Source organism: Apodemus sylvaticus, chromosome 22, assembly GCF_947179515.1.
Source record: "Apodemus sylvaticus chromosome 22, mApoSyl1.1, whole genome shotgun sequence".
In the NCBI taxonomy this organism is placed as follows: Eukaryota; Metazoa; Chordata; class Mammalia; order Rodentia; family Muridae; genus Apodemus; species Apodemus sylvaticus.
The window spans coordinates 27055755-27081130 of NC_067493.1; the positions used below are offsets into that span (position 1 = coordinate 27055755).

A 25376-nucleotide genomic window follows, 5' to 3' on the forward strand; every position below is an offset into this window, starting at 1 on the left:
AAATCGTAGCTGGGGGTGTCGCTCAGATGGTGGCATGCTTGCCTGGCATGCAGGAAGCCCCAGGGTCCATACCCAGCACTGCATAAACCAGGCATGGTGTGGTGCACAAGCCTGTAATCCGAGCAGTAAAGGACGTGGAGAATCAGAAGCACAAGGTCATCTTTGCTTATACAATAAGCTAGAGGCCAGTGTGAGCTACAAAGGTCCCGGCCTTAAGGAAAACAACAAAAAAAAAAGAAAACCCCGACGCCTCTGCTGGGAGTCATGGCTGAAGGCCAAGGCGGCGCCGACGCCCAGAGTACCGAGCCCCTATTCTCCAAGTCCCAGGAAAGAGGGGGCGTGGTCTAATATGGGCGTGTCTTTTGTGGGGCGTGGGTGTGGCCTGATTAAACTGGGGCGGTGCGGCCGGAACAAGGAGCCTGTGTGGAGCTTGGAGCTACAGGACCAGGCCTCTTGGGGGCGTGATCTTATGGGGGCGGGTCTGAAGAGGCGGGGCCTCCAGGGGGCGGGGCCGGCGGCCTCGAAGGCGGCTGCAGAGTGGGGCGCCGATCTCCCGGCGCTCTCTTCTGCTAGCCCGGCTGGTGGTCGGCCGGTCCGGGCTTCCTGCGCGTCTCGGGCCCAAGCGGGGCCTGTGGCCAGCTCCACGAGCCGCCAGCCTATCCTGCTGCCCACATGGCCGCCATCAAGGCCCTGCAAGAATGGTGCCGGCAGCAGTGCGAGGGCTACCGGGACGTGAGCATCACCAACATGACCACCTCGTTCCGCGATGGCTTGGCCTTCTGCGCTATCTTGCACCGACACCGGCCTGACCTTATGTGAGTGCTCTTTGACCCCTCTGTCGGGCTCTGATGTGCCGCTACAAACGGGAAACTGAGGCCACGCCTGCCTTGGGATCCGGGTCAGAGGTTTCGGACACACCCCTCTCAGAAGGGCCACCCTGGGCAGAGCAGAGACCTGCAGGTACAGTCTACTTGGTGATCTCCAAGACTGTGGCGGTCAAGTAGCCTCTGTGCAGGCCACCAAGTGCAGCTGGGCCAGGGGCCAGGACATGGGCTGTCCAGCCGGCTTAGTCAGTGGTGACTCAGGGCATCGTCGGCCTTCCCCGAGCTCCATGAGAAAGGGCAAAGCAGTAGCTCCTGGGGGTGAGGTCTGGCCCCAAGATCGGGGCCACTCGAAGCTTCTAGTGGCATTACTGCCCTTCCCCTAACTTGTCCAGGCATCTTTGGGAAAGCAATCAAAGAGGGAAGCCTTTTGGCACCTTAGAATGACAGGGGACAATGGTGTCAGGGTCACCATCCTTGGAAGTTGTAGGAGAGGACAGGGATGGGGTCTAAAGCCTTCTATAGAAGAAGAGTCTTGGCATAGGAAATTGGGAAGCAAGCTAACTCCGTCTTGTTGAAGGTCCCTGGCCCACAACTAAAACTGTACTATCAGTTATTCACTTAGCAAACACTTATGCAGACTCTGTTCCAGGGACCTAAGTTAGGCTGGTGACCAGAGTCCTGGAATGGGACAAGATCTCCTACAGCTCATGCTCTTCTGAGAAAAGCATTCTCCTGTACATGGTAGCCAAGGCCAGAGCTGGCTGGACTGGGAGTGTTTTCCAGGGAGGTGTTAAGGCTGAGTGAGGCTACAGGCAGCACCTTTGGAGATCACTTCAGTCAGGCATCTTGCTGTACAGATGGGGAAACTGAGGCTCAGAAAAGGAAAAACAAGCAAATATCGTTCAGGTTTCATAGCATGTCAGGCAGAGTCAGGCCTGGTCCCATCAGACTCCCTTGTGCCAAGTTTTGCTACCCTCAGGAAGTGGGAATCTTGAGCAAGAAGTAGTCTTCTGCCCCTTGGTTATGAAATATACTCCCTTCCCATCCCCCCACCCCCCAGAGCTGCTTGGGAGGGCCTCATGGCATGAGCCTCAGTCACTCTCAGGGAGGTCGATGGTGTGAGCTCAGTGGGGCATCAGTCATATGGAAACTGGGAAGCTGAGCTTTGATGGATGCTGGGCCAGGGACGTGGACCTGGGAAAATGGCCTTGGAATGGAAATGTGGGTAGTCAGGTTTCTCCCGGTGGTGCGGGGAGGGGGTGGGTTAGAGGGGGAGAGACGGATGAAGACCCAGAGCAGAGAGCTTGGATGACAACTCTGTGATGAGTTCTCAAGTGGAGGAGATGATGGTGTTGGGTTTTGGCTGGCCAGGCAGCCTCAGCTGGGTTAACTGGTCAGGGACAGGGCCTTCCCAGATACGGGGTTTCCTCTGCTCCGAGGCAAGGGGTTGTGTGTGCTTGTCGCCTGACACACAGTCCCCACAGAGAAGGAGAGGTATACATGAAGAGGTGTTTATTTATTTATGCTTGTGTGTGTACCTGCGTGTGCATGTCTATGCTGGCACGGGCAAGTGTTAAATATTTGCTCATTTATCTAATGAGTGCTTGCTGTATACTGTGTAAGATTATCTTAGTCCCCAGCGTGCAGAGAGCAACTTCCTGGGGTCAGAGACAGAAGTTCAAGGTGATGACAGGGAACCAAGAGTCTGTGACAGGAAGGAGGCTGGAAGAAGAGGCGCCTGCCTGCTCAGTTTCACTCTGCGAGGGTTATCTCGCATTGTTGACTTCCTTTTTGGTGTCTTCCAGCTGGACTGATAGCTCCAGTCTCTTAGTTAATGCTCTGGAGGTGGCTACAATGTGGCTGCCCTACCGATAAGGACAGGCCATCTGGGCTCAGTAGATGCAGTAGACGTTTGGAAGGAGCCCATGTGCATTTGGAAGGAGTTTGAAGGTGACTGAGGTAGAAAGTCCAGAGGTGGAGATGTAAGCCAAGGGATATCCTGGAGCTCTCAGAAGCTGGGAGGGATAAGGACGGACGGACACACACGCACACGCACACACACACACACACACCAGTGAGTATGTCCCTGCTATACCTTGACACTGGATACCTGGCCTTTGGGAATCTGAGGACTGGTATCCCTGGGTGTGGATTGTGTACTAGCAGTGGTGGGATGGGAGTGGGAGTCTTGGATGAGATTGTAAAGCAGTGGTTCTCAACCTTTGGATTGCAGTCTTCTTGGGGGGGTGGGTCTTTCACAGGGGTTGCCTGAGACCATTGGAAAACACAGATACAGATTCCTTAACAGTAGCAAAATTATAGTTACGAAGTAGCAACAAAATAATTCTTTGGTTGTGGGTCACCACAACAGAGGGAACTATATTAAAGGGCCACAGTATTAGGAAGGCTGAGAACCTCTGGTGTAAAGCCTGGAGTTTCTCAGACCATGTGAATTTTCAAGCATTAAAAGCCCCCAGCACGGGCTGCTGAGATGGCTCAATGGGTAAAGGGGCTTGCCGCCAAATCCAATGACCCGCCTTGGATCTGCAGGACCCACCCGCGTGATGTGAGGAAAGAGGTTGACTCCCAAAAGGTGGGATTTTACCTGCACATGCGCACAGTGTTTTATGTGTCTCCTCTGTGTGTGTGTGTGTGTGTGTGTGTGTGTATTTAAAAGCTCCCCAATCGGGGCGGTGGTGGCACACGCCTGTAATCCCAGCACTTTGGGAGGCAGAGGCAGATTTCTGAGTTTGAGGCCAGCCTGGTCTACAGAGTGAGTTCCAGGACAGCCAGGGCTATACAGAGAAACCCTGTCTAGAAAAAACCCAAATCCAAGAAAACCCAATAAATAAATAAATAAATAAATAAATAAAATAAAAGGTCCCTGCCTGTGTCCTGCCATGCTCTGGCCCAGGTGGCGGGTGGGGGCTGGGGTGGGCATTGTGGGTGGGGGATGTCTCATTGCCAAGTTGTGTAACTACGAGGAGGAGTGGAAAAATATGATGGACCACAGGTAGAGAGGGGCTGTCCTCTCTGAGGAGGAGCCCCTCCGTCAGAGCTTGGCAGGGTTGGGGAACACTCTAGCCCACTTCGTCCCCTGAAGACCCTCTGGAAGCAGGAAAGTGGACATCCTGTCTCCTTGTCCTTAGCTCTGCCACCAGGAAGTCCTTCCCTTTGTCTGACCTCAGAGGTTCCTCCTGCCTGCTGAGTGTGCTTCCTGCGGCCCTTGGTGGAGCACAGCTGTGTGGGAGCTAGCCTGGGCATGGAGCCAGCCAGGTGGGGCCAGGCTGCAGGCCGCGAGCGAGCTCACGTGTGCCATCTCTGTCCCTCCCACCTCGCTAGGCCCACGGGACTGAGGAAATAGGTTTACCGGTGACGCCACCTGGGCCAGCTCCCAGCCTCCTGCCACGTGCCCCTGCTCCACCTCTGAGCCTGGGTTTTCCACAGAGTTTAAGTAGGTGCCTGCCCACAAGGACCATTTCCGCCATGAAGCCAGCCTGCAGCTGTCAGGTGAGAGCTGGGGAGTCGCCCAGCCCAGCCCCAAGTGGGGAGACACAGTGTGGTCGGCTTTCCTTTGGTCTCACGGAGGCTCTAGTTAGGCCATGGGGTCAGAGGCTTAGGACCCTGTGGCTCTGGGCCCAGAGGTGGCGGCGGAGGTTGCTTCAGGGAAGCCCCACCTCTGGTAGGAGAGCCTTATGGGACCCTGGGTTTGAATTTAGGTCGTCAGAGCCTTTGCCTGATGAGGTGTCTTGCCAACCTGTTGTTCTCTCTCTACATCTTGGTGGTGTTGTTTATTCAGACAGGGTTTCTCTGTGTAGCCCTGGAACTCTCTCTGTAGACAGCTAGCCTCAGACTCAGAAATCTGCCTGCCTGTGCCTCCCAAATACTGAGATTAAAGGCATATGCCACACCATGCCTAGTGTCTCTCTCTCTCTCTCTCTCTCTCTCTCAGACACAGTCTCATTATATATCCCTGAAGGCCAGGAACTCACTATGTAGACCAGGCTGGCCTTAAACTCACTGAGATCCTCCAGCTTTTTATCTCCCAGTGCTGGGATTGAGACGTGTATTACTTGTCTGGCATATTTTTCTTTTGTTGAACCAGCCTGATCTAGTTCAGGCTGGCCTTGAACTTACTCTGTTGCCAAAAATGACCTTGACCTCCTGATCCTCCTGTCTCCATCTCCTGAGTGGTGGGATTACAGGTGTGCACCACTCTGCACAATTTATGGGGCGCCAGGAATGGATGGAACCCAGGGCTTCGTGTATTCTGCACACACCCCGATTCCCAATGTTGGGGATGTTTATATGGAGAAAGGGTCTTGATATGTAGTCCAAGCTGCATAGCTTAGAGTGGATTAAACTTGGGGCCATCCTCCTGCCTTAGGCAATGAGTGCTTGGGGTTGTAGGTATGCACCACCACACCCACTGGAAAGCCAGAGTTCTGTGGACCCTTCTGGCTCTTGGCCATTGGTGGGGTGACCTGAAGGTCTCCAAAGTCCCTACAGCCACCACTAAAAGCAGCAGGTAACTGAAGTAGCCTTTGTAGGGATGCCTTGGGTAGGTGCCTCTGACTCCATCGAGACTAGAGACTCTCCTGGTCAGGGGTTTCACAGGGTCTGCTCTGTCCTGAAGCTTCCCTAGCTAGAGCTGAGAGTGGACCAGGCAAGGCCAGCTGACCCTACCTCCCACGCAGGCTTCAGTCAGCAGGAAGCTGTTTGGTTGGGCACAGAGGCCTTCTGTTCTCCAGCCTGAGGCTGGCTGCCCAGACCCCTGCCCCTGCCTTCCAGCTAAAACTGTCCAGAACATCACGAGGGGGCTGCTATCCCCCGCCCCCTAGGAGACAACCCAGCCTGGTGCTGGCCTTCCAGAGGCCTTGTTCCCTGTGCCTAGTTCCCAGGTCTCCCGGCTGGTTTCCCCAGCTAGTCTCCTGGCTGGTTTCCAGACCTGTCTCCACTGTCTCGGGCTTGCTCCTCTCCGGCTCACACTTACCCTGAGCCTCTCTCTCCACTTTGGAGCTGCAGGCCTCTCTCTAAGCTGCCTCTTCTCTCTGCCTTCTTGCCAGTGGGATTAACTCCAGATGTGCTAGGTTCGCCTAGAGATAGCACTGAACTAGGAATTCCCCTCCCAGCCTGGTGCCTACCCCTGCATAGTTGAGTTTTTCCTCCAGGAAATAAATGAATATGAAATCAGCTATGTGGGAATTTAGAAGGGGAGGCTGTGGGTGGGGACAATTCCCAGTAGATCCCCTAAGGTCCTTGAGGGGCCGGAGGCTGGCTTCCTCCTCAGCCAAAGCTCACAGGGTTGGAGGTCATTGTGTTTGATGGGTAGCAGTCTGGTTGTCCGTTTGTCCATGCTTTAGACTGTGTGCCCATCCATACACTGGTGGGTGGCTCCTTACTCCATAGTTTTGTTTATTCTGTTTGTGATGAAATGAAACATGATAGGGGCTGGGGGAGGGGCATAGCCACTAAAATGCTTGCCTTGTAGACTTGGGTACCTAGTTCAGTCCCCAGCACCCATGTACAGAAGCCAGGGATAGCAGTGTACATTTGTAATTCATTGCTAGGGAGGTGGAGACAGAAGGCTCCCAGGACTTGCTGGTTAGCTAGCCTGTTCTAATTGGCAAGCTCCCGGCACCAGTGAGAGACCCTGTCTCCAAAAGTGGGATAGATAGTGATGTGTTTATAAAAAGATAAAGAGAGAAGGCATATGTTCTATGGAGGCGTGGTGAGGTATGGGGGAAGGGGACGTCTTAGCTGGAGGGTGGGGGGTGGGCATGCCAAGGCGTCCCTTCTTCCTGAGGGACCAGCCACATGACTGTATAGTATAGAAGAGAGTTTATTCAGGGCCTGGGGAAGGGAGTTAAGAAGGTAGTAGAGGCAGAGAAAGACAGACGGGGGGGGGGGGGGTGGAAAGAGGAGGAGGAGGAGGAGGAGGAGGAGGAGGAGGAGGAGGAGGAGGAGGAGAAGAAGAAGAAGAAGAAGAAGAAGAAGAAGAAGAAGAAGAAGAAGAAGAAGAAGAAGAAGAAGAAGAAGAAGAAGAAGAAGAAGAAGAAGACGACGACGACGACGACGACGACGACAGGGTTTCTCTGTGTAGCCCTGGCTGTCCTGGAAGTCACGCTGAAGACCAGGCTGGCCTTGAACTCAAAAATCCGCCTGCCTCTGCCTCCCAAGTGCTGGGATTAAAGGTGTGCACCACCACTGCCCAGCTATTTTTAAATTTTTTAAAAGATTGATTTTATGTGTATGAGTGTTTTGGATGCATGCATGTCTGTCCACCATGTGCATGCCTGGTGTCCATGGAGGTCAGAAGAGCTCATTGGATCTTCTGGAGCTAGAGGTACGGATGGTTGTGAGCCACCATGTGGGTGCTGGGAATGGACTAGGTCCTTTACAAAAGCAACAAGTGCACTCAGCGACTGAAGTCATCTTTCCAGCCCCGACTTGTTTTTGAGACAAAGCTGGCATGGAGCTCACCAGAAAGCCCCAGAAATCCTCCTGTCCCTACCTGCCTGGCACTGGCTTCTTGCAGGGGTTCTGTGGCTTGAACTCAGGTCCTTGTGCTTTCTCAGCGAAGACTTTCTCAGCTGAGCTGTCTTCGGAGCCCCCCAGTGTAACGGGAGAGAGTCCAGTTTCAGGAGCTCTGCGCCACAAGGGTTCACTACCCTTCTCTGTAGGTAAAGGTGGATGACTGTGACCTGCAGAGAAAGGATTTAATCAGTTTGTCTTTCATATGCTAACTAGATCTTGGGGTTTAAATAGAGGAAGAGGCCGGGTAGGGGTGTGGCAGGCTTGGCTAAGGTGGGGTTTGGTTAATCCTCTCAGCTCTGGCTCTAAGGGATGGTCTAAAGAAGTCCTCGTTGTTCTGGGGCTGCACTGGCTCTCAGGATGTGTGTGTGTGTGTGTGTGTGTGTGTGTGTACTCCTACTGCAGGGTGCAGTTTAACCATTATCATCCTTATGGCGGGATGTGTCTGCCTCTGTTCTCAGAATGCACGAGAACTGCAGGTTTAGGGCAATGGCTGTATGCTGTCCTATGTCCTCTTCTCCTTTTCAGGGTAACCAGGCTCTGGACCAGTGGGAGGGAAGCTTAACTATTAAGGGTGGGCGCATGGAGGATCCTTGGTGGGCCATGAGTGTGCAGGTAAAAAACACACATACCCAGAAACAGCTTCGGAACTGGCTCTGTTTATTTAGGGGAACAAAGGGCTATTCAAACCTTTGGGGGATGAGCAGGGGCTCTTGGGGTGAGTGTACTTCATAGGCCGGGGCCAGGGTCCTAGGGATGCCTCAGTTGCATGAGGAGGAATTCTAGGTGCTGCTGGATATGACCTTAAAGAGGATACGTGACCGCCTCTGGTAAGACATGGGTGCGGGGATACTCGACTACGTGCACCAGGACACGCAGGCCCAGGGCAAGGGTGAGCAATCCTGTTTGTTCCTGCCGATCTCAGGACAAGATTTCCGGGGGTTTGGACATGCCTTGGCCCCACTCTTGCTCCAGGCCTATCCCTCCCAGTCCCAGATCTCTCTGGCCCCACAACCATAGAGGAACGGCTCTCAACCTTCCTGATGCCTTTAATACCTAATGCCTCAGGTTGTGGTGGCCCTCAACTGAAAAATCATTTTTGTTGCTACTTCATTAGCTGTCACTCTGTTACTGTTATCATTATAATGTAAAGATCTGATATGCAGGATACTTGACCTTTCTAGAATGATGATTACGTGTTTGAGGAGGTCAGTATGTGGAGTAAAGGAGAGGGCCGTGGCATGGCGAGGAATGAAGGTGGAGGTGCTGGGCCTCCTGTTTAAATTCACTGCATGGGCCCCTGTGAGGACGCAGTGCTTTTTAGCAAGAGCAGCTTCCGGAATGTAGCACGGGGCACATGCTGGTAATCCCGGCACTCAGGAGGCAGGGGTAGGAGGATCAGAAGTTCAAGACCATCCTTGGCTGCTGTCTTAACTCAGGTTTCTGTTGTAAAGAGACACCATAACCACACATCTCTTATGAAGGGAAGCATTTAATTGGGTTTACAGTTCCGGGGCTTAGTCCTTTATCATCGGCATGGGGAAAGGATATGCAGGCAGATGTAGTGCTAGAGGACCTGAGAGAGCTACACAGGGCCTGGCTTTAGCATTTGAAAGCCCATAGCATACTCCCAGTGACACACCTACCCCAACGAGGCCATACCTCCTAACCCCTGTCAAGTAGCTCCCTCTGGAAGGACCAAGCCTTCAAATATCTGGGCCTTTTGGGACCATTCTTATTCAAACCATCACCGAAGGCAAGCGCTTCCTTTGCTTATTCTCTAAGTTCACAAGGTCACTGAGGGAGGTCAAAGGGCAGAAACTCAATGCAGGAACTGAGCAGAAGCCTAGAAGGAGTGCATCTGACTGGCTTGCTCCCGTGACTTTCTCAGTCTACTTTCTTGTAGCACCCAGCACAACTACTTAGGGTGTCTGTGTGTGTGTGTGTGTGGGGGGGCGCCGACACAGTCCACAATGGGCTATGACCTACTTACTGCATAGTTGTGAATCGAGGAAATGTCCCACAGGCCTGCCTCCAGGTCATCTGATGGAGGCATTTTGTCAACTGAGTTCCTCTTCCCAGGTGACTCTCACCTCTGTCATCAACACTATTTAGCACAGTTACCTCAGGGAACCTAGCCTGGGCTAGCTAAGCCCTGTCTCAAACAAGAGCTTTAAAGTACCTGCTGTAGGTAAATTCATCAGCTTAGAGTTTGATGCTGGGCCCATACTGGACCCTTGATGCTTTCCAAGAAGCTGGCCATGAAGGGCTTCCTGCAGGGGTGGTCAGCCCCCGCCTGGTAGGCTCAGTCACAACTCGGAGGCATGGTTTACACTTTGTAATCCTAGCACTTGGGAGGTAGAGGCAGCAGGATCAGGAGTTCGGGGGTATCCTTGTCCACATAGGGAGTTAGATGCCATTCCTGGCTATGTAAAAATCCCCTCTCAAAATGAATAAATAGGAGCTGGAGAGATGGCTCATTGGTTAAAGGAGCATTGACTGTTCAACAGCGGTTCAGTGTCCAGCACCCACGTGGCGGCTAACAGCTGTCTATATCTCCGGTTCTAGAGGATCCAGTGTCTTCTTCCGGTCCCCGAGAAGACTGCACATATGTGGTACAAAGACCCAGACACACAAAATAAAAATAAGGCCAGGTACCTTTAATTCCAGCGCAGAAGCAGACAGATTTCCCTTTGAGTTCGAGGTCGGTTTGGTCTACAGAGTGAGTTTAAAGACAGCCAGGAGTACACAGAGAAAAATTTGTCTTGAGAAAACAAAACAAAGCAAATAAGATAAACTAGATCTCCAAAGCATAAATAAATAAAGCCATACACAAACTCCAGGCCTAGAGAAATGGGTCAGTAGGTCAAGGTGCTTTCTGTACATACGTGGTGACCTGCGTGGGATCCTCAGAATCCACCTACAAATGGAAGGAGAGAGAAACAGTTCCACAAAGCTGTCCTCTGATAGCTCCACAAGGGCTGAAGCAGTCATGTTACTTTCCATGTCATGTGTTGTAATGACAACAACAACAAAACAACAATAATAATAATAATGAGAAAGTATTCTAGGGCAGTTCTGATGGACAACCCTGTTGGCATACTTAGCCAGGCCTGAGCAACTCAGAGACAGAAATGGTGCTGTCTGTACCTCATGCCAAGGGAGACATGAGCTCAGGGCATAGGAAAAGCAAAGGCATACACGCGTCCACTCAGAGACCTGGGTGTCCTCAGGGGACCCTGGCAAGAGTGTTAGGCGGAGACAGGGAACAACTTGGTTTGAGGCAGGACTTGGCGTCAGTGGTGACTGGAGGGACTGGCCAGGGTGGGTCCACGTAGTCATGGAAACCTCTCAGGCCCGGGGAAGCAGTTTACACTTGGTTCTCAGAGTTAGCTGGACATGCATGTGCTGTGCTTATCTAAGTACCGTGCCCTGTATGGCTGCACTATTGGGGCCTGGAAGGCTCCGGCGGGCCTGGAACTGTGGCCTAGAGGACAAAATGGAGCTACAGGGAGGTGTGGGGCTCCCTGGGTGGAGTGGGGGGTGGAAGTCGGAGGCCAGCAACCACCTCTTCCTCCTCTGTTTGGAAACAAAACACAGCTTGTTGTCTGCCTCCTAGCAGTAGCCGTTTAGGTCAGTGACCCCGGACTCCCGGAGAAGGGCTTTGCTTTCAAAGCGGGTGGGGGATGGGAGGGGCCAGTGTGGCTGGAGGACTCTTGGATGCAGGCTGGACACTCACATGCCTGTCCTTGGAACAGTCTAGGAGCACCCGGCGTCTGGGGACAGGCTCAGGTGGCTGGAGCCCGCATAGGTGTGAGGTGTGGCTACCCACACTTCTGGGCGCCCCGTTGTCACGTGCTGGCTCACCTCTCACTGTGCGGGTGGTCTTGGCATCTGGGATGCATTATTGGAGGTGGTCCTGGATGAAAGTGCTGAGAGTTTCCTGAAGGGCCGGGCAGCTGGCAGCTGGCAGCTGGCTGGGATGAGAGCGGAAGGGAAGGATTTTGTAAGGAGGGAGAGGACACACTGTAACCCTCCACCGTGTGGCAGGATTGACCAGACCCTTTCAGATGGTCTATAAAATGGGCTTACAGCCCAGGCTTCTGAGAGTCCTCATGACATAGAACTGGGCAAGGCTTGGCTTGTGCTGGTAGACTGGCTTTGTAGCCAGGCCTGAAGTCTATAGGCATCCAGAACCTTCTGCCTTTGTTCTGGGAGACTTGTCTGTGTATTGGGAACATGGCTGCCCCATCTGGCTGTGCAGTGTCCTGAACAAGACAAATTTGGGGCTGGGATGGAACCCAGGAGTAAGAGGTGTTTTTAGTGTGGGTAAGGGCTTAAACTCTGTCCCCAGAACCTCAGGGAAGGAGGGAGGGAGAAGGGGAGAAGGATAGAAGAGGGGAGGAGGGACTGAAGAGATAGCTCATTAGGTAAAGCATTTGCTATGCATGCATGAGGACCTGAGTTCGAGGCCCAGAACTCATGGAGCAGGGCAGGCGTAGAGGTGTGCCTCTGTAGTCTGAGTGCTGGGATGATGGTGGTTGGAGGTGGGAGGCTCTCTGGGGTTCCCTCAGCCCTCCCAGCTGAATCGGTGAGCTCCAGGGGAGCTTCTGAGAGCTTCTCAAAAAGTAAGGTGGACAGTGGTTGAAGAAGACATTTGATGCTGACCTCTGACCTCTGACCTCCACATGCACCTGCACACAAATAAACCTGCACATACATACCCAGAAGGCAGAGAGTATAGCACAGTAGTAATGTGCTTAGCATGTGTGAGGGCCTAAACTAAATTCAGTTCCCAGTACCACCACCCAACCAAGGGGGGGAGGGGTGGGCTGACTCAATGGGCAAAGGAGCTTGCTGCCGAACCAGATGACCTGCGTTCAGTTAGGATCCACATGGTGGTAGACGGGAACCTACTCCAAGCTCCACACACGTGTGTGGTACACCAGTGCCCCTTCACTCACAAGCACACTGGCTAAATACATACAGTGTAATAAACATTTAAGATAGAAAGATAAAACCAAGGAAAAGAAAAAGAATTCAGTCTTAGAAGCTGTGCTGTCCTCACTGCCAGGGATACTGGGGTCCCAAGGGAAGAAGTGGCCTGCCACTTTCCCAGAGGCAGACACTAAGAAACAGGACACGGTGTCCGGTCAGAGACCCTTCCTCTGTCCCAGGAAGCTTCCCCAACAATTTAGGTCAGTCAAGTGGTGGCAGCTGTCTCCTGGGACCTGCAGACTGCAAGTGGATGGACAGACAGCTGCTCTTTAACCAGATTCCCTGGGATGCCCACAGGCTCTGGCTCACCTCTCTTGTCAACACGGGACAGCTTTCAGGCAGGCCGTGGTGTGTCATGTTGGGACATGTCAGGGCATGTTATGGAATGATCATGGAGTCTGGAGCCCGTTGGGTACCAGGTGGGTAGTATCTTTGGCTACTCCAAGAAAGTTCTACCGTCCAGACTGCCTGGGGCTCCACCTTGGGCACTTCCTAGGACCTTGTGGTCACATATGGAAGCCCTCCCAGGAACCAGTGGGGCACCTGGTGGACACCAAGTCACACCTTTCCACAAATAAAAGATGGAACTGTTGGCCTTGCCTCCTGTTGAGTGTCTTTCCTGTGCCCTGAAGCCTCCTTGCACTCACAGTGTCCAGCCCACAGGACCTGTGAGCATCTAGGAAGTATGTGTTTATGAACTGGTCAGAACAGCGCCCTCTGCAGGAGGTGCTGTGAAAATATAAGTGCTGACCAACTAAAGGATGGGCCGAGTGAGTCACCGGCTAGTCCTGTGGCATGCCAACCCTCTGCAGGTCAGCTTTGCTCCCTGCCTCAGACCCTCTATGTTCACCTTCACCCCACATCGTCCTCTCGCCATTGAAAGGGGTCTATTCTTGAGCTGTGTCTTGGCTGGACCACGCTAGGCCAGTGGCTGTACCTCCGTGGAGTTGTCTCCTGCTACTTCTGTTGGGGGCAGAAATGGCAATCAAAGGATCAGCTTCGAAAGGAGCTGGAGGTGGGGACCGAGCCAGGGACCTACTGTGGGGTCACTGGTGCTCAGGGGGTGGCATCATTATAGTCCTAGTAGGCCATGGGCCAAAACCTGCCCACCTTATATTTGTTTAAGACCTGTTGAGTTCACAGCTGGACTCCTAGCCTCCGTTTCCCCATTTGGGCAAGATGGCCCTGAGGCCCTACTTCCTTCTTAGAGTTGAGTGGCTTTGGATGTAAGTGTTTTGCTTTGTTGAAACTAGGTCTCCCTATAGACCTGCCTGTACTGATGCTTGCTCTGTAGACCAGGCTGACCTTGAACTCACAGAGAACCTCTTGCCTCTGCTTTCTGAGTGCTGGGATTAATGGCCCACACCATCACACCTGGCTTCACATAAGTGGTTTTGGTTTTGGTTTTTTAGTTTTTGTATGGTTGGTTGTTGGTTTTTGGGTTTTTTTTGGTTTTGGGGGTTTGTTTTTTTTTTTTTATGTTGTTGTTTTGTTTGTTGTTGTTGTTTGGTTTTTGAGGGGGTTTCTCTGTGTAGCTCTGGTCATCCTGTAACTGCCCTGTATGGCAGGCTGGTCTCCAACTCAGACACGTCTGCCTCTGCCTCCTTAGTGCCACCACCAACAGCCTGTTGTTGTTGTTGTTGTTGTTGTTGTTGTTGTGTGACACAGTGTTTTTATCTTTCAGAAACTTCAGTGCCCTCCGGAAGGAAAACATCTACGAGAACAACAAGTTGGTAAGTCGGGTAGCCGATGCTCGCCGCCGCCCCATCCCCTGAGCCCTCTGCCTCCAACGTTCCTCATGTCTGAGGGACCACCGCGCCTCAGTGGAGAGAGCCTTCCATTGGGCTATCCTGGGGTCCCATTCTGAGGATTCGGCCTCCCCATAGCTCCTCAGCCAGTCCCAAGCTGGGCAGCCTGAGTTCTGAGAGAAACTTCTGATCTTGGATCGTACACCCCACGGACCCCTTCTTCCCTGCAGTGGCAGCCAGCCTCCTTGCCCGGGGATGGCCTAGCTGATCCTCCCAGGGCAGAGCAAGGCCCCGGGAGGTTGTGGGAGAATGGGTGCTGGTGGTCTTGGGGGTGGACAGGACCACGCCCTGGTCTCCTTGGAGACCACCTTCCTAGGCCCCTTGGTTTCAGACCTGGTCTGTACTCCCATTGTGAGACCCTTCCCTGTGCTAACCTAACTCTCCCTACTACCAAAGATGCGTTACTGTCCCTTGAACACATGTGTGTCCTTACTCTGAGCCAGCTAAGGTCCACATGGGCCCCTGACACAGGCATCTCTCAGGAGAACTGACTCAGTAGACATGAGTTGATTCGCCTGCCTAGGCAGGGTAGTTAAGCCTCTGCAACTTAATTATCATGGAATATAGTTAAAGACTCAGTTCCGGGCTAAACATGATAGCTTTAGTTTTGCGGAACAAACATGAAGACCTAAGTTCAGGTCCCTGGCACCCATGTAACGCCCAGATGAGTGGGGCAGCTGTCCTGTAGTGCCAGTGCATGGGGGTGAGACACTGGGGACCTCAAGAGCAGGCTGGCTAACTCTGGATTCAGGTGAGAGTTCCGAATCAATGCTTAAGATGAGCATGCCAACCTCTGGCCTCTGCACACATAGGCACATAGTAAACATGCACTGCGTGACATGTACACCCACACATGTTTGAACTTGTGTGTACCGCCCACACATGTAAAAAATAAACATAAGCTAGAGAGCAATTCAGGGAGACATCTGTCTTTGATATTCAGCTTCCACATGTATGTGGGCATGTATGTGCACACACATACATGTATGCAGACATGCATGTGCACACACATGCAGTGCACACATACATGTATGTAGACATGCATGTGAATACACATGTATGCAGATGTGTATGTGTGTGTACACATATGCACACGCACATATACATGCACGAAAGAGTGAGTTCCTCAGGTAGAGTGAGCCTCCCACTGGGCTATCCAGGGCTGCTCATTGCAGAAGCTCACAGCCATGCGTGGCTGTGGCCAGAATAGCTAGCTGGTTTGCCGCTCTGCTAGCGCTGGGCGTGAGAGGGGAATTTGTGTTTAAGGAGATGAGGCTGGGGTGTGAAGAGGCCTTGTTGGCAGGTGGGTAGATGCTCTCAGGATGTCAACCAGGATGGAGTGACTGCATGGGCAAAGGCCCTGGGGCTACAGGGTGTTGGGCAGGACTCGAAGTTGAGGGGCCTGGGTGGGTGGGGCAGTGTCGTGAGGCAGGTTCAGAGGGTTGGTGGAGAAAGGACTTTGGTCTTTCCCTCCAAGCCAGTGAAACTGGATTCCCAGAAGCATGGCCCCAGAGGCTCTCCTGCCCAGATTTGGCAGGAGAAAGGAGTGTCTGGTGAGGAGGTCACGCGGAGGGCACAAATGGCCCTCAGTGGAAGTGGCCAGGGCCTCGGCCTTCTGTGGGTCATAGGAGATCTGAGGTTTGGTCTGAGTGTGGCTTGGGGGCACTAGGGCGCTGCCCATGTGGGAGCAGTGTAGGAAGCCTGACTTGGCATCTACATGGAGGGCACACAGGCCTCTGGACGAGGAGCCCCAGTGCAGGGAACTACAGGAGTCACCAGGATGTGGCTAGTCACCGTGGGTCAACACCATGACGTCAGTGCCTCTGCCCTGGGCTAAAGGGAGCTGGCGGAACCTTACATTTTGTTTTGTTTTTAAAGATTTTTATGTATTTTGTTTTATAGTACTGAAAATTGAACTGTGGGCCTCACACATACTGGGCAGGTTCTCTAACACTGAGCCACGCCCCCAGCTCCTCACTGGGGGATTCTAGGCAGGGGGTCTACCACTGAACCACGCCCCCAGCCCCTCCCTGGGGGATTCTAGGCAGGAGCTCTACCACTGAGCCACGCCCTCAGCCCCTCCCTGGGGGATTCTAGGCAGGGGCTCTACCACTGAGCCACGCCCCCAGCCCCTCCCTGGGGGATTCTAGGCAGGGGCTCCACCACTGGGCCACACCCCAGCCCCTCACTGGGGGATTCTAGGCAGGGGCTCTACCACTGAGCCACGCCCCCAGCCCCTCCCTGGGGGATTCTAGGCAGGGGCTCTACTCCCTGGAGGCCTTTAGAGCACCAGTGCTCTAAGGCTGAGTCACATCCCCAGCCCCACTTTTACTTTTTATTTGGGGTTGATATTACTAAGCAGGCCTGCTGGATCTTGAACTCCTCTGTAGCCCAGCATGTGCCTGACCTTATAATCATCCTCAGCCTCCCAAGTAGCTGAGTTGAATAGGCCTGCAGCCACAGTTGGCATCACGCTAGGGTGTGACTGGATGGAAGGCATCAGCAACCACAGGGGAGTCTCTCTCAGCGAGGCCAAGAGTCAGCTAGAGACGGGAGTCAGAGGGGAGTGAGAGGGTCACCTGGTGGAGGGAGCAAGTGGGGAGGCCAGCCATGGCCATGGCCAGTAATTAGCACCTTGGTGGGGCTTCGGTGCTGGAGGTAGGGAGCAGGCAGTGGATGTGGTAGGGGCACGAAGCTGGCAATCTAATGGTCTGTATACAGCAGGTGCTCTGTCTGTGTAGGTTCCTGGTCTGGATGCAGCAGGTGCCCACAGCCCAGCACCTCCTGTGCATTTCACGGTATCAGCTGCAGCATAGAGGACAAATCTCAACACTCTCCTAGAGCCAGGCCTGGTGTTACAAGTCTGTAGTCCTAGCTACTCAGATGGGGGCTGAGGCAGGAGGATTACAAGTCCAGGGTGAATGCTGACACTTGGGGGTGGGGCTCAGTGGTAGAGCCCCTGTCTAGAATCCCCCAGTTAGGGACTGGGGGCGTGGCTCAGTGGTAGAGCCCCTGCCTAGAATCTCCCAGTGGGGCTGGGGACATGGCTCAGTGGTAGAGACCCTGCCTAGAATCCCCCAGTGAGGGGCTGGAGGCGTGGCTCAGTGGTAGAGCCCCTGCCTAGAATCCCCCAGTGAGGGGCTGGGGGTGTGGCTCGGTGGTAGAGCCCCTGCCTAGAATCCCCCAGTGAGGGGCTGGGGGCGTGGCTCAGTGGTAGAGCCCCTGCCTAGAATCCCCCAGTGAGGGGCTGGGGGTGTGGCTCAGTGGTAGAGCCCCTGCCTAGAATCCCCCAGGGAGGGGCTGGGGGCGTGGCTCAGTGGTAGAGCCCCTGCCTAGAATCCCCCAGTGAGGGGCTGGGGGCGTGGCTCAGTGGTAGAGCCCCTGCCTAGAATCCCCCAGGGAGGGGTTGGGGGCGTGGCTCAGTGGTAGAGCCCCTGCCTAGAATCTCCCAGTGGGGCTGGGGGTGTGGCTCAGTGGTAGAGCCCCTGCCTAGAATCCCCCAGTGAGGGGCTGGAGGTGTGGCTCAGTGGTAGAGCCCCTGCCTAGAATCCCCCAGGGTGGGGCTGGGGACATGGCTCAGTGGTAGAGCCCCTGCCTAGAATCCCCCAGTGAGGGGCTGGGGTGTGGCTCAGTGGTAGAGCCCCTGCCTAGAATCCCCCAGGGAGAGGCTGGGGGCGTGGCTCAGTAGTAGAGCCCCTGCCTAGAATCCCCCAGGGAGGGGCTGGGGACATGGCTCAGTGGTAGAGCCCCTGCCTAGAATCCCCCAGGGAGGGGCTGGGGCGTGGCTCAGTGGCAGAGCACCTGCTTAGCATGTTGGAGGTCCTGGGTTCAGTTTACAGCACCCGTGTCCAGCATCACTAGTCGTCTGGACCTGGTCTCCTGAGGAACACCTGTTGGGACTTTGAACTTTTATACAAATGTGACAAACTTAGCTTGGGAGGTCACTAAGTCGGGAGTCCTTGGACTCGAAGTCCAGGTTTCACTGCCCCCCTCTTTTAGGGGGGTACTGATGACTCAGCAGTAGTTCTCTCTCCTGTCTATTCCACGGATTTAAACCCCTATCCAGGCCTTCCTAGTGGCTGAGGAACAGCTGGGCATCCCCGCCCTGCTAGACGCCGAGGACATGGTGGCCTTGAAGATTCCAGACCGGCTAAGCATCCTCACCTACGTGTCACAGTATTACAACTACTTCCACGGCCGGTCCCCAAGTGAGTCCCCCTCCAAACGGGCCCTTCCTTGCCAAGGGGTATGACTGAGACTCCAGACACTGTCTGGGCGGCCAGCAGTAGCCCCTGCCCACCCTTGGTCCTCAGGACTGAGCACTGAGCCTGGGGTGGGGAGTGGTACAGGTACCTTTCTGAGACTACACGTGTGGCTCCCTGGAGGTGTGTCTGTTACCAAGGAGACCAAGAGCCTTGGTGCAAGTGCACAATGAGACGCTCCCCCGCCCTCCTGGGCCCCTGACTCCCTTAGTCCCAGCCTAGACCTGCCAGGGAACACTCAGCCAGGCTGTGCCCACCCTGAGCTCCTAGATGCCCAGATACATTCTTGTCCCAGTCCTTCTGCCCTCTCCGCCTATCTCGACTCCCTAGGGCTTAGCCGCCTGAGGCTGTGCAATGCCTGGTTGACTGGTAATGGAAGCTGTGTAGCCCAGGCAGGGATGGCCCAGGCAGGACAGACAACCCAGACAACCCAGGCCTTCAGCCAGTCCTTTGAGTGGGGAGCTGCATGGCTTCCTGTCCAACATTCCTCTTACAGCTTTAGAACTCTCCGGAATCCCCCCTGGGCCGAGGGCCAGCCCCCTGCATGGTGGTTTGGAGACAGAAAATTCCCTTTCCGTGACCCTAGATGGGGTTGTCGGCTAGGAGAGGGGGTGAGCGCCAGGCCACGGTTTTCTGGGAAGAATGTGCCCTGGGGTTGTCCTTCTCCAGCTCTGCGTCCCGTCAGCTGTCCTTGGAGGCCGTGCCTTTCACTGTGCGCACAGGGAGCTCTTAGAGAATGCAAGCTCTGAGTGGAACCCTCTTGACCCCTGTTTCCTGTGTCTCATGCCAGTTGGGGGCATGGCTGGCATAAAGAGACCCGCATCAGATTCGACTGAAGAGCTTTCTGGAAAGAAGAAGGGCCTGTCCCAGCCTGCCAAGTCGCCCTCACCTGCTCCAACCCGGAGGTCACCACTGTCCCCAGCTAGGACAAACCCTGTGGTTCAGAGGAATGAAGGTGGTTCGGAGAGACCATCCCCAAAGGCTGTAAGCATGTCTCAAATGTATGGGCATTGTAGGCCTGTGTGTATTCCAAAATGTAGGCCTGTGTGGGATTTTCTCTTAGGGTACAGCACCCCTTCCCATGCATTGTACCCACTGAGGTGACTTTCCTAGGCTCAAGTTCAGCGAGGCAAGAGTTGTGACTCCCATAATACAGATGGGTAAACTGAGGCACAGGAGGTCATCCACGTGGAATGGAGCTGGAACTCTAGACCTCTCTTGGCTGATTTGGAGTGTTGTGCTCTTTCCTGGTTGGGAAGGGACACTAGGTTGGACCTTTCCTCCCTAGCCAGCCCCTCAGTGCTGAGCCTGAGTGCCCCCTGCTGTCCATTAGTAGTTACTACAGGTTCCATGAAGCCAGAGCAGGGCAGGCTGTAATGCAGAGGGAACTGGTCTGACCCCAGAGGCTGGTGGGGTGTCATCAGGTATAAGGTTTGTCTCTAGGCTGGCAGTGAGTCTCCAGCATCTCTGGGATCCAGTCTCCTGCTCGCCAGCAAGGCCAGTGTGAAGGCCCGGACTTGTGGCCATGCCCATGCTCTGACTAGTGGTTCTCCAGGGCTTCACTTCTCCAGCCTGTAAAGTGGGGTCTATGGGTCATCTCTGGGCTGAGGGGGGAGGCTGGAGGTGTCAGCAGCCTCTCAGTGGCCCCTGACACCTCCCTGCAGGCTCTGGGGACTGCGGGGAGCTCCGTCAGCAGCATCTGTGGGGTCTGCGGCAAACACGTTCACCTGGTGCAGCGGCACCTGGCTGACGGGCGCCTCTACCACCGGAGCTGCTTCAGGTATGGCTTTCTGCTGCACGTTGGGGTGTACCTTTCCTCCTCACATGCCTCCCTGGCTCCTCTGTCTGTCCCCCACTGGTGACACTCCAGTTGAACCCTAATATTCTCTTTTAATGTCCCCTGGGGGATGTTCCTTTAGATACATTGACTCAATCTCTGTGCTCAGCCCTTTATTTTTTTATTTTTTTATGTTGTGACTCTTAATAATCTCCTTCCTGTCTCCCCGAATCTAGGATTTGGGGGACAAGGAGTGAATCTTATATCTATCTTCTATGAGTTTGGTGGTAGTTAGACTCCTGAAAGTGAGGGTACACTGTGTGGTGTTCACATATACACACGGGTGGTGACATGTGTAAGCACTTCCTGTGGTGTGCACAACCCCCCTGACCAGCATCCCAGTGGAAGCTGCGACCTACAGTGTTTAAAATCATTAAGGAGCACTTGCGGGATGAGTCAGCCACCGCAGGAGTTAGTGGGTAAAGGAACATAGCTATGTGTGCCTTTGGTAGAGTGAGATGAATGAATGAATGAATCCAGGGGGTGAATGAATGATTGAGCGAGAGCTCAGGCTCTGACTCTCTGTGGCTTCCTCTCACAGGTGTAAACAGTGCTCCAACACGCTGCACTCAGGGGCCTACCGTGCCACGGGAGAGCCTGGTGTCTTTGTGTGTACCCACCACTCCTCGGAAGTCACCTCTGCGAGCCCCAAGTTGTCAAACCCGGCATCCAGGAAGCCAGGGGGTGCCACCACAGACACCAGGCCAGTCAGCACTTCACGGAAGGTTCAGGAGGCAAATGGCGAGGTGACACCCCCGAGGGCCAGGACAGCGGTCTGGGAACACGCTGGAGGCAACACAACCGCCAAAGGTTTTGTCCAGACTGAACTGAAGCCGACAGCTACCTCCCGAGTCCATGTGGGGAGCCCCGCAGGGCCCAGGCTACCGCCAAGCACAGCGGCTACCACTTCTGTGACTAGCAAAGCTATTACCCATGTCACTAACAGCTCCCCAACAGGATGGTCATCACCTGCCCAGAGCAGCGCAGTGGGCTGCGGCTCCCGTCCGGTTGTGTCCTCAAGTGCTCTGAACTCTCACCTGTCTGTGCCCCAAGGCCAGGCAGCCTCAAAAGGTGTTAAGACGCAGCTCAACTTGAGCACAGACTCTTCAACCACAGCGGCCACCCCGGCCTGGTCCTCCTCAGCCTCTAGGACCCAGCAGGCACGAGAGAAATTTTTCCAGAACTCTTCCCCAGCCCCAGCCCCAGCCCCAGCCAGCAGCAGTCCCGCCAGCAGGGGCTCCACTGTAGTGAATACCTCTACCAGCAAGGTCCCCACTGTGGTGACTGCCCCCACCAGCAGAGTCACCACTGTGGTGACTGCCCCCACCAGCAGAGTCACCACTGTGGTGAATACCCCCACCAGCAGAGTCACCACTGCCCCCACCAGCAGAGTCACCACTGTGGTGAATACCCCCACCAGCAAAGTCACCACTGTGGTGACTGCCCCCACCAGCAGAGTGTCCACTGTGGTGAATTCCACTAACAGCGGGGTCACCACGGGGGCGAACACCCCCATCAGCAAGGGCCCCGCTGTAGTGAATGCCACAGATGGCAGAGTGCCCACTGTGGTGAATGCCACTGGTAGGGTCTCTGCTGTGGTGAATACCTCTGCCAGCAAAGTCTCTGCCGTTGTGGATGCCCCTGCCCAGGAGAACAGCCGGGAGCAAGCACTAAGTGTCCTTAGGAAGGCCCTGCCGAGGCTGACGGGAGCAGATACCCAGGCTCCAAGCAGGTAGGTGGGAGAGATGTGGATGTAGCTGTGACCTGCCACCCAGGACACAGAGAAGTTTGTCCCTCTGTGAGCCCTCCGTCTCCTTATCTGGGAAGTGGGGGTGGGAGACAGGAGAGAGGCGAGATTGTAGGGCATGGTGGTCTTGCAGACATTGGTGGCTGCAGGCAGCCCACACTAGACTGGCGCTCCAGAACCCTTATGCCTGTCTTGTGGACAGGAAGAGAGTCGGGAGCCACGCCGCCTGGCTCCATGCCTTGGATGACATGTGTGCATGGAGTTGGGTCCTGTGGGTGCTTTGTGCCTGGCACACTGCCCATACGGTGTAGATAGAAGGGGAACAGTCACCCCTCACTGGACAGCTTCAGTGGTGGAAACATGTCCTGCGGCAGGCCACACCCCCACCTGGCCTCCAAGGGAGGGTCCTTTCATTCCCCAGCACCTGGAGCTTCCTGGCATCCCTTGGTTGGCGGCTACCTCTCTCCATCTCTGACTCCATTGTTGTATGGAGTCTACCTTCTCTGTCTCTTCTTCTGTCCTTTATTCTTTTGTGGAGTGTTGGAGATGAAACTGAGGGTATCTCACATGCTAGACAGGGGCTCTATCACTGAGCCACGCCCCGAGCTCCTCCCTGAGAGATTCTAGGCAGGGGCTCTACCACAGAGCCACACCCCAGCCCCTCCCTGGGGGATTCTAGGTAGGGGCTCTACCACAGAGCCACACCCCAGCCCCTCCCTGGGGGGATTCTAGACAGGGGCTCTATCACTGAGCCACGCCCCCAGACCCTCCCTGGGGGATTCTAGGCAGGGGCTCTACCACTGAGCCACACCCCCAGCCCCTCACTGGGGGATTCTAGGCAGGGGCTCTACCACTGAGCCACACCTCAGCTCCTCACTGGGGGACTAGGCAGGGGCTCTACCACTGAGCCACGCCCCAGGTCTTTTTAAAAATTCTGTATGATGTGTGTGTGAGAGGGGAGAGAGGATATGACTGTGTGGAGGCTAGAGAATAATTTTATGGAGTCAGTTTTTCGTCCACCTTTTGTGGGTTCTGGGGATTGAATTCATGTTGTTGGGCTCTTAGGACAAGCACTTCCGGTCATCTTGCCAGCCCAGTTCTGGTGTTTTTGAGACAAGATCTCATGTATCCCAGTCCTCTAATTTATATGATGACCTTCAACTCGAAATTCCCCTGCCTCAGCTTCCCCAGTGCTAGGATTACAGGTGTATACTATCATACCTGCATCTTGGTCTCTTATAACATTAGTGTTTTGAATGTTAACCACTGTACTCTAGTGTGACTGCATTATAGTGTGGTCACATCTACTGATCCTCCCCTCCCACTTTTGGATTTTTCTATGTATGTGTAGCCTGGGCCATCCTGGAACTCACTCTGTAGATCAGGCTAGCCCCAAATTTAGAGATCTGCCTGCCTCTGCTTCCTGAGTACTGGGATTAAAGGCATGCACTGCCACTTTTTAAAAATAATATCACACCCCAAGATCTCCAGTGACTCCCCAGCGGATGTGAGTTTTGGGGGTATCCCACTTAGTCCAGTACGGCTGTCTAGGGAGCTGGGTTGGTCCTCGATTTCTAGGTAAGACATACCTGATTTGTAACTACCTGAACCCACTCCCGTCTGGTGCCCAGAGGTTCCTGAGCTGGTCCTAGGGTCAGGAGGAGATTGAATATGCTGCTGTCCCTGGGCTGTGGTAAAAGGCTCTGCAGAACAGGCTTGACAGAGCTTGGCGTGGTGTGACATGTGCCTAAGCTCTGTGTACCTGCGTGTGTGTTACCTCAGGGAACTGAGGTAGCCCGGAGCCATGCTTCCCAGGCAGGGGCTGGTGTCTGGCTAGACCGTTCAACCTCTGAGTCATTTAACACCGAGCTGGGCAAGTGCAGACCAGCCTGTGGCTCCAGCCAGTACTGTGTACAATGCTTCCGCTCTTGCACCCCACGTTTAATATATTTGGGGGATCCTTTCGTCCCCATGGACACCAGATTTGACACTCTAAAATAACTAGCAGAGCATGTAAGTGCCACAAGCAAATGCTTCTGGCCATCTATTCGAGGGTGGATTGTCTGCGGGTCTTTGAAGTCACTCCCCGGAAACTGGCTTCTTGTTGGGGAGGGTGACTCCTGGGTCTGCCCATACTTGATGCCAGTCTTCTTCCCCACAGGTCCTCCCCAGCCACGTCCTCTGTCCTGATCACCCTTCCCAAGAATGAAGTGCCACAAAAAGTTCCCTCAGCCAAGCCACTACATTCAACCACCCAGACCTTTAGTTCTACTTCAAAGATGGAGCCTAGAGCCCCACTGACTGTGGGCAACACCCCACGGATATCTGTACCACTCCAGGCTGGCAAAAAGAGCCCGGGTATTTCTCCAGGGGTTGCTAAGACTGGCGCTGGCTCCAGGCCACAGGCAGAGGTGGCAGTAGTAAAGGGTAAGTGTCCCTGCTAAGGGTCTGCCATTCCATGGTGTTACTGTATATATGTCCTGACTGCCTTTCTCTCTGAAAGGTGTTTTGGGTGTCTGCTGTTCAGTGGCTTAGCTCTCAGGACCCATAGTCCTCTATAGGTCTTCATCTATTGCCTCTAGGGGCTGTGGCCAGTGACCCCAGGGTCACACCATGACCCTTGACCCAGATTCCTATCTTAGCCCAGACCATTGTGCTTTCTGCCCTTCACTGTGTCCCCAGGATGCAGAACGAGGCCCTGGGTTCCTCCTGCACCCTCAGTAACTCTTCCTAGCTCGCTCTGCATGCCTCTGTCTTTTCTATGTGTGTCTGGGGAGGCGGGCCTCAGGATGCACCACAAAAGTATCTTTCTGTGACTTTCCCTTTGACTGAGTTCCTTGTTGAATCTACTGTTAGGTGCGAGCTAAGCATGACTACAGATAGGTAGCCACACCCGGGCATCCTCCTCATCTCACACATCAGAGAGCCAGTCCACAGGGCTTCCCTTCTGTGTCAACACCCATCTGACAGATTGGAAACTGAGGCCCAGAAAGGGGCCACTAGTGATTCCCTCAGGGGTCCATAACACGGCAGCCAGGCTAGGAGTCCCACTTCAGTCCTGTGTGGTGTGCTGGCTCTGGGGAGTGTCCAGTGATGCAGTTGGCTATTAAAAAAACGTCTCAGGCTATCCCACCTCCTTGATCTGTTTCCTACCCTCAGGTCCAGGTCCCACCTCTCAGGAAGGCCAAGAGGAGGGGCCAGAAGGATGGAGGGCCCGGCTGAAGCCTGTGGATAAGAAAATCCCTGCTGGGAGGTGAGCAGGGGTTGGGCTTACTGGCAGGGCCACACCTGTGCCCGTGGGTCTGCAGGGTGAGCTGAGCCAGCACACAGCAGGCGCCTAATTAAGAGTGTGTGCGAGCATGGCAG

The 25376-nt window shown here is 54.4% G+C and overlaps 1 protein-coding gene across 4 annotated transcripts in view; it reads left to right on the plus strand.

Moving 5' to 3' along the window:
* The first annotated feature begins 512 nt into the window (after positions 1-512).
* Micall2 (MICAL like 2) overlaps positions 513-25376 on the plus strand; it is a 30550-nt gene continuing 5686 nt past the window's right edge. Inside the window, exons 1-9 of one of the 4 annotated variants that reach the window (XM_052168073.1) lie at positions 732-815; positions 4167-4334; positions 14041-14089; positions 18231-18372; positions 19217-19410; positions 20091-20206; positions 20805-21995; positions 24172-24437; positions 25170-25263. In XM_052168073.1, coding sequence (XP_052024033.1) covers positions 18288-18372; positions 19217-19410; positions 20091-20206; positions 20805-21995; positions 24172-24437; positions 25170-25263 — 1946 coding nt within the window. In that variant the 5' untranslated portion in view covers positions 732-815; positions 4167-4334; positions 14041-14089; positions 18231-18287. The other 3 variants (XM_052168071.1, XM_052168074.1, XM_052168072.1) reach the window with 3 other exon arrangements.